The 12,295-nt window shown below is 34.4% G+C and overlaps 1 protein-coding gene across 3 annotated transcripts in view; it reads left to right on the forward strand.

Moving 5' to 3' along the window:
- The first annotated feature begins 1,334 nt into the window (after positions 1-1,334).
- Positions 1,335-12,295, forward strand: part of LOC105042290 (5'-3' exoribonuclease 4) — a 32,169-nt gene continuing 21,208 nt past the window's right edge. The window contains exons 1-11 of one of the 3 annotated variants that reach the window (XM_010919428.4): positions 1,335-1,691; positions 4,278-4,380; positions 4,480-4,556; positions 4,647-4,838; positions 5,009-5,128; positions 5,240-5,278; positions 5,628-5,774; positions 5,916-6,080; positions 6,285-6,362; positions 10,775-10,861; positions 11,796-11,876. In XM_010919428.4, the coding sequence (XP_010917730.1) occupies positions 1,485-1,691; positions 4,278-4,380; positions 4,480-4,556; positions 4,647-4,838; positions 5,009-5,128; positions 5,240-5,278; positions 5,628-5,774; positions 5,916-6,080; positions 6,285-6,362; positions 10,775-10,861; positions 11,796-11,876 (1,296 nt within the window). In that variant the 5' untranslated portion in view covers positions 1,335-1,484. Of the gene's footprint in view, positions 1,692-4,277; positions 4,381-4,479; positions 4,557-4,646; positions 4,839-4,952; positions 5,129-5,239; positions 5,303-5,627; positions 5,775-5,915; positions 6,081-6,284; positions 6,363-10,774; positions 10,862-11,795; positions 11,877-12,295 lie in introns of all 3 variants that reach the window. The other 2 variants (XM_010919426.4, XM_010919430.4) reach the window with 2 other exon arrangements.

Below are 12,295 nucleotides of genomic sequence, written 5' to 3' on the forward strand. Positions count from 1 at the left end.
ATAGAAGATTGGATCGAGTCAGATCAAATTTATGATCAAATATCTAGGACAATAGATCATTTGGGTCAGATCAGATTCGGATCAACATAGAATTATCTTAATAGTGACAATGATTTTTTAGCTTTTTTAGCTCAGTATAAGTCTCAATCATTTTTTTTCATGAGGGTTTGAGCTCGGTACTTAGATTGAGATTTTGGTATAAAAAAAAATTGAAAATAAAATATATGATTCTCTTCTCCGATTAGTACCATGAGATCACCAAATTTGATGATTGCTAGTTTCTTTGAGATTTGTCCTTTTCAAAAAAAAAATGTGAAGCTAATCTTATGGTTACAATCTATGGATCAAAAATAATAAATTTTATATATTATAAAAAATGAATGGAGGCTCAAAAGTGGTGTGAATAGAAAGAGTTGAAGTGGATTAATCAAGTTTTTTTGAAGTTTGGGTGGCATGATTATGAAATGCGATATGTCAGAACTCAGTTACTTTGCTGAATTAGATTGGGATGGCTGAGTATAAATACATTAATGATATAATTCTTTCTGGCAATCATGGGGTGTTATCTTGAAGTAGCAGTTATGGGTATATAAATTAATAAATATATATAAAAATAAACAAGAGATGTTATAAATTCATTGTATAGAGCTGTTCATTATGTTGATAATTATACTTTTTGATTACTTATTTATTTAATCAAAATTTTTAAAAAATTATCTTTTTTTAATGATTCAAAGTCAAATATTATGCAGTGAAGTTATACCTACGGTTTTTAGAATAATTTATGATATATTGAGATACATAATGGTACAGAAATTTATATATATATGAAATAAAAAAAGTAAAAAAAAAAAAATGAAGAGGATGTTAAGGGCGGATGGGATTGTTTTTATTATGGGGCCACATGAAGTGGCCAATGGGTGTAAAATGGTTGAGAGTAGGGGTGGCTTGCAAAGGGAGCGCAAGCAAAAAGAGGTGACAAAGAGAAAGTACGGCGGTGGACAGCGAGCAGTGCTAGAAAGCACCGGAGAGGAGCAATCGGGTTCATGCGCGGGGGATGGATTGAGGATGGGAGGAGATGGTTGAAAAAGTAAAAAATAAATATATTTTTTTGATACAAAAGGGTGGCGCGGACCTAGTTTAAATCACAAATTCCCAACTTGGTTTCACTAAGTTAGAATACTTTTCAACAGAAAAAAAAAAAAAAAAAAAAAAGGAAAAAAATTGGCAACCGTCCTGATCTAATGGCTGGTTAGGGCATTTCCCACCTTTTTCGTGAACATGAACAAAAGGGCCTCGTAGCGCCATCCCTAAAATCTATTATGAGGCCGTATTGGGCCGTACCCTGATAAAAGTGCGGCTGGGATCCGGATTCATTAAAGATCTCCTCTCTCGCCTTCTCTTACCAACCATCACCTCCTCTCCAGCTCCTGGATCTATTTCAAGAAGAGCCATCAGGGAGAGAGGAAAAGACCAGGGAAGCCATGGGAGTGCCGGCGTTCTATAGGTGGCTCGCGGACCGCTATCCTCTCACGGTGGCGGACGTGATCGACGAGGAGCCGGGAGTCGGCGCCGATGGCCTCCCTCTCGCGGTGGATCCCTCCAGACCTAACCCTAACGGCGTCGAATTCGACAATCTCTACCTCGACATGAACGGCATCATCCATCCCTGCTTCCACCCCGAAGGCCGGGTACTAGTTTTCTCACTTTGTTCCATGCCCTCTTTTTTGACCGATTTCTGCAAGATTGTGACTAAGAATTTAAGGGTATCCATCAAGAAACGAATTTGATTTGCGTATTGATGCTTTGTGTTTGTGCCGCCGATCTTTGATTTATGATGGATTAAGAAAAAATAAGAAATACGTTGCAAGTGGTAAACCAGAGCGCCCCATTGCAACTAATTGCAAATTTTCCCTGAACCCGGTTGAAACCCAATGCCTTGACTGACCATGCTCGAAAATTGAGACGTTTGCACTACTAACGTTGTGAGTGTTAGATTTTTGGAACTTACAAGTTTGTGTTCTTAGGGTTACTATAGATAAAGAATCTCCTTCTTCTGTCTCCCAATCCCTTCTCCTTCACTGATTTTGCTTCAGATGTGAGAACTTTTGCCAGACTAGGGCTCAAAGTGTAGGAGAATCCACAAAGAAATGAACTTGATCTGAAAAGTGTTTCTTTTTTTTTTTTTTGTTTTGCTCTTTTGGGTTGGTCGACATATTGATTTCCAGCAGTTGGGGGTTCTTGATTGTCATCTATTTTAATTTTCTTAGTAGACTTCTGTTTCCTGTGTTGTTGATTGCCCATATATTGGTTGGCGATCAACTTCAAGTGCGCGTCGAAATTGTTAAGTTCATTTTCTTGACCCAGACCCAACCAGCCGGTCTAGATAACTTGGTTGGATTTATCCAAATTGGGTCAGGTCACGTGTTGTCTCAACCAGTTTCCAGATCTACATGCGGTACAGGAAAAGAAAGACTTGGAAAATTAACCCCACATCATGGCTGGGGCATGTTTGATATTTGGGAACAATTCAGCAAGATGCATAGATTAGGAATTCAGAAAAAAATACAAGAAACTTGACAAAAGTTTGGAAATGATTTGATATACAAAAATCAAAAAGAATATTGATATGTCTAGATATTTGTTCATATAGAAACAAGAGTTGGAGTAATAAGAACAATATAAGTTTAGCAATAACAATACCGTTAACAACAATAGTTAGTACCATTAGTTTGCAACCTATGAGTGTTTCTTGAATACAGCATATGTATTTGTAAAAGTTACAAAATTTGTGAATCAGTGAATAATTCTTGAATAATTTATAATTGTCTCACCAAACTTCAGTTAAGGAACAAAATTCATTAATAAATTAATACATTTTCAGTAATTGGAAAAAGAATTATTGCCTGTAAGCTGATGATTGCAGTTATTAACTGAATATGTAGCCAAAATCCCGTAGATATGGTCAACTTTTATTTGCCAAACCCAATTTTTGGAACTAGACAGTCAGGCCCAGCGATTTTGATCAAATCTGATTGTACCATGCGTACGTATGATCTTGCTTTCAACTTACCATTTTTTATCTAGTTCATTCTAATTGCCAAGCTGGGTTATTGCATCTAGCTCCAACATGTTGGATGTATATCCAAAACAGGTATGCATCAAACACTTTGATATTTATCTTTTTTTATTGCCCCTTGCTTTTCTAGATTGGTGGATAATTTGAGTCTTTCTGTAATGAGTTCAACACACCATAATAATGTTGGAAGTGACCCGTTTGCTTTTTGAAGATTGATTGAGAATGAAGGTATTAAAATAACTTTGCAAAATATCCTTTTTCGGTGCCCTCGTACGAATCAGGAAGTTTGAAAAACACATATAACATCTAATATCTTCTAATATTTTCTTTTATACAATATTAAAAGATAAATATATAGGTTTTTTCTCATATCCCTGTATCCCCCTTTTTCCATCTTGCTGAATCAGACACACGGACATATGTCCAACTATGATGTGCTTGTTCTACTCGCGATGCTATAGACACCATTTAAATATTTTTTGTTGAACTTTCTTAGTCAGCATCCATTTACTGATTTTATTTATTAAAGTAACTATTATAGCATGTTCTAAACAAGTTATGTGGGAATCGAAAAGAAATTAGAAATTTATGAGAGCAAATATTTGTTCAAAACCAAAGAGCATCTGTGGTGCCTAAATTCTGCTCTCATTATTTGTATTTTGGCATGGATACAACAAAAATGATTTGGGTGTACTTTACTGACATAAAAACGTGATTGTTGATAATCATTTTATGTTCTTGACTTGAACCTCACATCGTCTACAGGCGTCATGCAAAACTTTTTATCAGGTGAATTGCTTATCGAAAAGGTTTTCTGGTACCATACATGCATGTATACATAAATTTTTACTAGTGAATTGCTTATTGAAAAGGTTTTCCAGTGCTATACATGCATGTATATATTGGAGAATATGAGATTTGTCAACAAACTACGATCAATATTTTTGGAATCTTGAAATGTGGTAAAATGTGCAAATGCCATCATTCTTTTTCTTACCTTATTTTCTTGTTATGAACCTTTAGTTCATTTCATTTCATAGTTTGATATGCTATTTTGAGTGCGTTTTAACGTAACAGCATCCTCCGCAATTTTGATTTGGGTTCTGGACTCGCAATAGTGATATGCAAACCTTCCAAAGTGAGCTATACCAAAGTTAGTATCAGTATTTGAACAATAATGGTTGTTCTTTTGACGCAGCCTTCACCTGCCACATATGACGATGTATTTAGATCTATATTTGCCTACATTGACCATCTATTTGGGCTTGTTCGCCCAAGAAAGCTGCTATACATGGCAATAGGTGAGCTGTTCTGATTTTATGACATGCTGACATTTGAATTAAGTTATTTTATATTTGGAATGAACTGGCTGAACATACTAACTTTTTTTAGTTTGGCAGATGGTGTTGCTCCCAGGGCTAAAATGAATCAACAGCGCTCTCGGCGTTTTAGAGCTGCAAAGGATGCAGCTGAGGCAGTAAGCATATGCATATCATTTTCCAGATTATTATAATAATAGACATTGAATCATCTATTTGTTCAAGTACCTATATGTCGCGTTTCTCAGGCCGCTGAGGAGGAAAGATTGAGAAAAGAGTTTGAGGCTGAAGGAAGGAATTTGTCCCCTGAGCAAAAGCCTGAAACATCTGACTCAAATGTTATCACTCCAGGGACTCAGTTTATGGCTGTGCTCTCAGTTGCGCTTCAGTATTATATACAATTAAGACTGAACCGGACTTCTGGCTGGCAATATATTAAGGTCTGCATATGATCGGTATCAAGTAGATGTCTGTGTTAGGATCCTATATTGGTTCCTTACTCAGCTGTACAATCATTGCTTGTTTTACTTCCTTAAAATTGCTTTGGTTTTCAGGATACTTCTCTCTCTAAATGTATTCATGGAGCATTGCATTGGATAATTATTTGAAGGTTATACTCTCTGATGCGAATGTTCCTGGTGAGGGAGAACACAAAATCATGTCCTACATCAGATTACAGCGTAATCTGCCTGGTTATGATCCAAACACACGGCACTGTCTATATGGATTGGTGAGTTTGTAATTTTTAACTTTATCTATTGGTTTTTTAATTTTTGGACTCCATTCTTTCTAAAGTTCTATATTCTGTTCTCTTGATGCCTAGTGGATCTGTTATGTGCAGGATGCAGATCTGATCATGCTGTCTTTGGCTACTCATGAGGTTCACTTCTCAATTTTAAGAGAGGTTTATAGATTTCTTTCCCTCATGTTTATGCCCACAGTTATGCTATTTAGATATTCATGTCTGGTTCATGGATGCATGTTAGTTATACCAATTGGAAAACAAAAGTTTCCATGTGTTATGACTGCGAACATCAGATATATGCCAGAAACTTGATGCAAATGGGCATTTGTTTGTTCATTTGAGCATGTATGGTGCTCTGTTCATGGATCTCAAAGTCCAGCTGTATTTTGTTGATGTTGCAGTATAAATTTACTTCTGATTTGTACCTGTAACTGTTGCATATAAGTTAAGGTTTGACTGAAGATCCCTTAAACTGAACATGCAGGTGATCTTGATGCCTGGACAGCAGGAGAAATGTTTTCTCTGTGGCAAAATTGGGCATTTTGCTGCTGATTGTAGAGGTAATGCTGATAAACAAACTTCAGAGTTGCAGGCTGTGAATGACACCCCAATTCACAAAAAGAAATATCAGGTTCAGTTCATAATCTACAAATGGTTTTTCATATGTTTTCTTAAACAGTGCAATGTTTCTTCTCTTGCTCTTTTATGTAGTTTGATATCAACATTTATTGGCTACATTATATGCCTATCCTTAATCATTTGTTCTCTGCAGTTCCTTAATATCTGGGTTTTGCGAGAGTACTTGGAGAATGACATGCAAATTCCTGATTCTCCTTTTGAGATAAACTTTGAGCGGCTTGTGGATGATTTTGTCTTTTTATGTTTCTTTGTTGGAAATGATTTTCTCCCACATATGCCCACTTTGGAAATCCGTGAGGTTTGTGATAGGCCTAATTTCAAATTGTAGTCTATAAGTTTAACAACAGTCAAATGTTAGAAGCGGTCTCCTTTCAAATCAATAGCATCATTTTATTCCTTTTCAATTTTGGATACTTAAAAAAAAAATGTTTGAGTGATCTACAATTTAGACTCTTTTCAGTTATTTTGTATGCTTGTGCTAAAAGTGCTTTTTATTTTTCAGGGTGCAATTCATCTACTAATGTTTGTTTATAGGAGAGAGTTTAGAGCTATGGGTGGATATCTCACACATGCAGGGGAGGTAATTATATTATTACTTAGATTTCGTTGAGCAAAATGCTAGAAGTTTTTTAGTTGCTTTAGCAAGGGATGATTGTGTCTGGTGTGAAGAATGATTATCTTAAGATGCTGGTACCATTGTAGTTGCATTCTAATAGGATTGATGCTTGTAAGCCCTTTTTCTTTTCATGAGCATTTGTTTTCTTCTTTGTATATTTAGGTTATCAGTAGATAATAGATATCTTTGTTGATGTTGAATTCTTTGACTTGATTAAATCAATACCTCCACAAGTTCAACATATTGATGATCAGAGGCACAGTGTGGATAGCATAAAACCATATCTAGAAGTACTAATCTATTGATCCAAATGGTGCCTAGTTCCCTCTCCACTTGCCAAATGTTCTAACTAATTGCTAATTGTAAAACTAGCAGTGTTCCTAACTGTTGATAACCTCTATACTGCTTGACAGTATTGGGTTTGTTTTTTTCCATTCTTCACACTTACTGAAGGGTTGCCATGAGGTTTAGACTTTGTTTTTTGACCTAGCTTAAGGAGGCCCATGATTGCCACCCCTGCTTCTTGTGGCTTGTGGGAAGCTCTACTCTTTCATGACATGCTCCAGCGAGGTTTTCTGATGTGGGTTGCCTTTCTAGGTCAAGGCGTGCCCTGTCTAGTGGCTCTTCGTAGAGATGACCTAGGAAAGAAAAAGAGAAGAATCAGAAACATTATAGGGGTACAATATCCATTCTAGACTAATAAAAATAATAAATAGATGATGATATGCACCTGGTTGGGGGTTAGGGGGACGAGATGGATGAAGATATCAACTCTCCCTGCTCAAATTAAAACCCCCAAGGTATTTGAAAATAATAATTTTCTATGCTAAAAGAAGATGAAATGGGTGCAGACTAAGCAATCAAACATTAAATAAAATAAAATAAGAGGAATTGAGAGGAGAGATCAAAAGATGGAAAACTTCAATTTGATGTAAACCATCCAAGTTCTTCAAGCAGTGTTAACCCCCAACAAGTTCAACTTCTTTATCATCGTGCAAAGGGATGAGAATGGTGGATGAAGGATGGATGGTAGGTGGCAAGAAGGTGTATGGGTCAAAGATGGGTGCTCATGAATGGAGCATGGATGGAAAGAGAGGTTTTAGGTGGAGAAAGATGTTATGTGACACTAAGGACTCGTTTGGTTTACGGGAAGAAATTTTTTTTTTCAAGAAGTAGCTTCTCAGGAAGCTACTTCCTGAGAAGTTATTCTTTGAGAATAGGATTTTGGTATGTTTGGTTGATTATGGAAAAGTGACTTATTGCAAGGTAGCTTATGTTTGGTTGAGCATCCATTTTGTAGCTTCCTGGAAAGTTATTTTTTAGGAATAAGATTTTGGCATGTTTGGTTGATCGTGGAAAAGTGACTTATTGCAGAGTAGCTTATGTTTGGTTGAGCACCCATTTTCTTTAGAAAACTGTATAAAATATCTATTATATCCTTGGTAGATATAAGACTATATCTTTTTTTTTTTGCTCATAAACTTTATATAAATATAAATATTATATTTATATTTATATAAATATAATATTAATATAATATAATAGTAGGCTATAATAATTTATTGTGTTAATATAATACTAATATATATTAATATAATATTAATATTTTAATATAATAAATTTATTAATATAGATATAAATATAATATAATATTAATATAAATATTATATTAATATAAATATTATATTAATTAATAAAAATATCATATTAGTATAAATATTAAAATAATATTAAAATATAATAAATATTATAATATTAATATTATATTCATATGAATATTAGGATAATATTAATATAATATTATATCACTATTCAGTATTTTATTCTAACCATCCATTGATATTTTGTAAAATCTTAGTCGCGGATCTAAAGGAATATTTTGGAAAACAAAAAAGTAGCACCACTTTCCATCTCATGGAAAGTGTCAAAACCCACCTCCCCCATAAGTTTCCACTTCCCATGAAATGTGGGAAGTGATTTCCTATGAGAAGGGCTTTTTCCACTCTTTCTCTTAAAACTCCAATCAAACAAGAGGCTCTCTCTCCACTTCCCAGGAAGTGCCTCTTTCTCCTCCACTTTCCATCAACCAAACAAGTTCTAAGGTAGTTTTCCTACTTCTAGATGAGAATTAATGGGCTTAAAGTGGAAGAAGAGAGCAACACAGGTAAAGCATGAGCATGAGAAAATGGTATGCGGGGGCAGCTAAAAATTTTTAATTTGTTGCTATGCATTTGAGGTATGAAAGGAAAAAATTCTATTTTTTGTGCAAATATATGCATTTATTCAAACAAACACACTTAAAAAATGCAGCAGTTCCCATACTTTGAATTTTCATCTTTTTTTTCTAAAAAGGAAGTTTTTATATTAACACACTAAAGTGGTGCATTAGTACATAGATTTAAAAGGATCTGTATATTTGTAAGAAAGGAAATATTTTGATTCTAGATTGGAAAATGTGCACCATTTCAGACACAAGAATTAGGCATTGATTTAAAAGATTGAAATTCTAAATCTAAAGTTTGGTAAAGAAAGGAATTTTCCCAATGAACACACAAGTGATAAGCATTAACATGTCAGTTATGCATCTACTCAGATTTTGTTTTTTTAAATTTTAAAAATGGAAACTTCTGAATTGATGCGTTAGAAAAGTGTGGCTATTTGAATAGAAGCATAAAAATCTGCACTGATTTGAAAATAAAGATTTTCACAAAAAATGATAATTACTAGTTTTAAATGGCTATTACATTCCAAATAATGATTATCTTTGTAGACAAGGTTGGCAAGAGAAAATACCACCCTTAGGGTGGCAAGAGCCCCATATTGCCCGAGGTGCTAGGCACCAAAAAGGCCCTTTCGTGAAGAAAACATGGTGCTGGTTTGTGAAAGCTCTAAAATTGTTTTAAAAATAAACAATATTCAATATCTAAGATTATACAAACATCAAAAAATTAACTTTTCAGGTTTGAACATCCTAAATCATGATCATCTTGACCATTAGATATCATGTTTCATATCTTTCAGAACACCATTTCAAAATACCACTCCCTATTCCATGTTTTTAAACAAAATTCAGCAAAAATAAACCACTAGACTTCCTAAATAGCTTCAAAGTTCAAACATGGCAGCAGAATACTGCTTCCTGAAATATGTTTCATGTTTCTTTAACAACACATAACGCCAAAGAGTAAACTCTAGAATACACCTTTAATTGTAAGGGTTCTATTAAACCAAAATCAACATCCATATGATGCTATCAGATCTCTAAAGCAGGGCAAAAAGGGACAAGAATATTGCTGCTAGAGATTGGCAAGGCGCTCGCTCAAATGCCTTGCACTTTGTCCAAGGTGAACAGCTTCACATCACCTCAGTAAACCTGCCTAGCCTGGGGATGATAAAATGCTCAAGAGTTTCCTTTTCTCGCCTCATGCCTGGAGTGCCTTTGACGGCACTGCTTATAGACACCCAGATATTTTTGCAGCGGTCAAATTGGGTGTCTACAGAGGTTACCATGTCAAGTTTGAGAAATGAAAGTTAAAAAAATAACATGAAAGTTAACAAAAATAACATGATTAAAGTTCTCTGGCAAAATGGGCTAGTGATAATGAGTTTCTCTGTGAATTCTAAGTAAATAATGTGAAACTTGAAGGAAGTTGAGCATCCTTAAACAATTCTTACCATTTGAAGAATGAACATGATAGTTGAGGAAACTATTTTCTCTTATCTGTTTTTATGTTCTTTTCTTTGCTGCTTCCATATGATTTTTAAATTCACTTTTTTTGTTTTTGTTTAGTTATATGAGCAATTCTTAAGCTGAATACATGTCCTTTTTCAGCAAGCAATAATATTTTTTTTGGATGCCTGTGTACTTGTCCTCATGCTATTCATTGTTTTCCATGTCTATGTTACCCAGACCTTTTGATACAGCCCAATGTACCAGTACCTGACAATTAACAAGGACATTGATATGACACTTGGATGTGGCTCCGTAAGAGGAAATTGTTAGATGCTAAAAGGATCTAGCTCTTAGACATGCATCCATACAGCCGCAACTGACAATTTTAATCAAAGTCATTCTAAATACAGTTAGCTGCTTCTACCTTATGATTCTAATTTTTCCAGAGGTTGTGAACCATGTGGTTGATAACTGAAAGAAGCAACAGTACATTCTCTCTACATTGGAAAAACATGTTGTTGTCCTTGTATTGAGTACTGACACGTTAATTCAATTTTGATGTGTTACTTCTAATGCTATTTTTCTTTAATGCTTCTTATTCTTAGCTTAGTATCTGCAGACAGCAAATTAGATGATTGAGTTGAATTGGCTTCTGCTTTAATGTTGTTTTTTTTTTTAACACAAGATGGTTTTATTTGTTTAGGTTTCATTGGACCGAGTTGAACATTTTATCCAAGCAGTTGCAGTTTATGAAGAGCAAATTTTTAAGAAGCGTACTCGTATTCAACAGGTGATTGACCATCCTATGCTAGTCTTGTATGGCTTTGTTCTTGTCAGGCTATACGTATAATAATGGTTACCATTTCTTAGACAAGTAGCAATAACACATTAGAATCTATGTGTTACCGTCCATGTCTCTTAAATTATTGATATGAACACAAGGAGCAATAGGCCAATAGCTATAGTGGCGAAAGATGACTATGAGTAATGCAGTGGAGCTATAAGTAAAATGCCTGGCAAATTGTTTGAGTGCAACATTTAGGAGTCTGAATAAAGGGTGGAATCTGATGAAAGACTGTATTAGCAATATAGCTAGAGAATGTTTTTGAGACTCAAGACATATATAGTTCTGGTTGATTTATGCTATAAGATTAGCAGCGATCTAGGACTATCAATTGGTCTGCCTTAGCTTGTGAAATTTTACTGAAATATTTTATTAAACATGGTAGTTTTCATGCTGTCAAAGTTATTAAGGCTGTAAAGCTCAAGAAAATTTGTATGACATTGATGTCTTGGTTATTTTTAGAATCATTTCATTCAGGAAAGAATGGTCAAATTTAGCAAAATAATTCAAAGAATATGGAGATTGTAAAGGTTGAATATTGGCATCATCAACTTTCATCTCTCAAAAGGTTGTTATAATGAAACAAGAGATTAATTTAGATCCATGCTTTTTCTTTATGAATTTTGCTAAGATATCCCAGTTAAATGTATAATATCTGACCTTATTATTTTTACTTTTGTGGTTATTTTTTGGTTATCGCTTGTGTAAATTCTTTTCATGTTGATATTTGGATCGGATCAAATAAAATTCCTTTGTGTATTCATGCTTTCAGAAAATTACCTCGGATCAGCATATTTCCACACAGTTTTAGTGTTCGAATTGACTTGTTGAAATTTATTTTCATTACTTATTATCACACATTCTGATAAATGTTTCTCAGGCAATTAAAAATAATGAAGAGCAGAAGCTTAAGTTGAAGGGAGAGAATCCTGAGGATCCTCTATTTGTGTCTCCAGACAAGGTATCTCTTTTTGTGATGGTTATGAAGATGGTGAGAAATATTTGTGAAAACATTAGTTGAATTGTTTACTTCTGAACCTAGTTTAGTTGATATGATCTTATCATTATTATTATAATGAAACTAAAGAAATGCTATATGTAGACTTAAGTTTGCAATACTGCAGATTTTGATTCAGTAGAACTCGAACAGATTAGAGATCTGCAGCATTTTCTTAGTCGTAAGGTTAATTTTTTCAAATCTTTTGCAACAAATGTTATGCATCCAAATGACCTTGGATGTTCCCCTTGCTGTAAGCTCTTATATTCCAGACAAAAGGCACTGGAATAAATCATATTGATAAAATTAAATGTTAAATATAATCTAGTTACTTGCCTCTCACATATCTGAAAACTATTCGCAGTCTTGCTAGTTTGTTTGGC

Source organism: Elaeis guineensis, chromosome 3 (assembly GCF_000442705.2).
Source record: "Elaeis guineensis isolate ETL-2024a chromosome 3, EG11, whole genome shotgun sequence".
Taxonomy (NCBI): Eukaryota; Viridiplantae; Streptophyta; class Magnoliopsida; order Arecales; family Arecaceae; genus Elaeis; species Elaeis guineensis.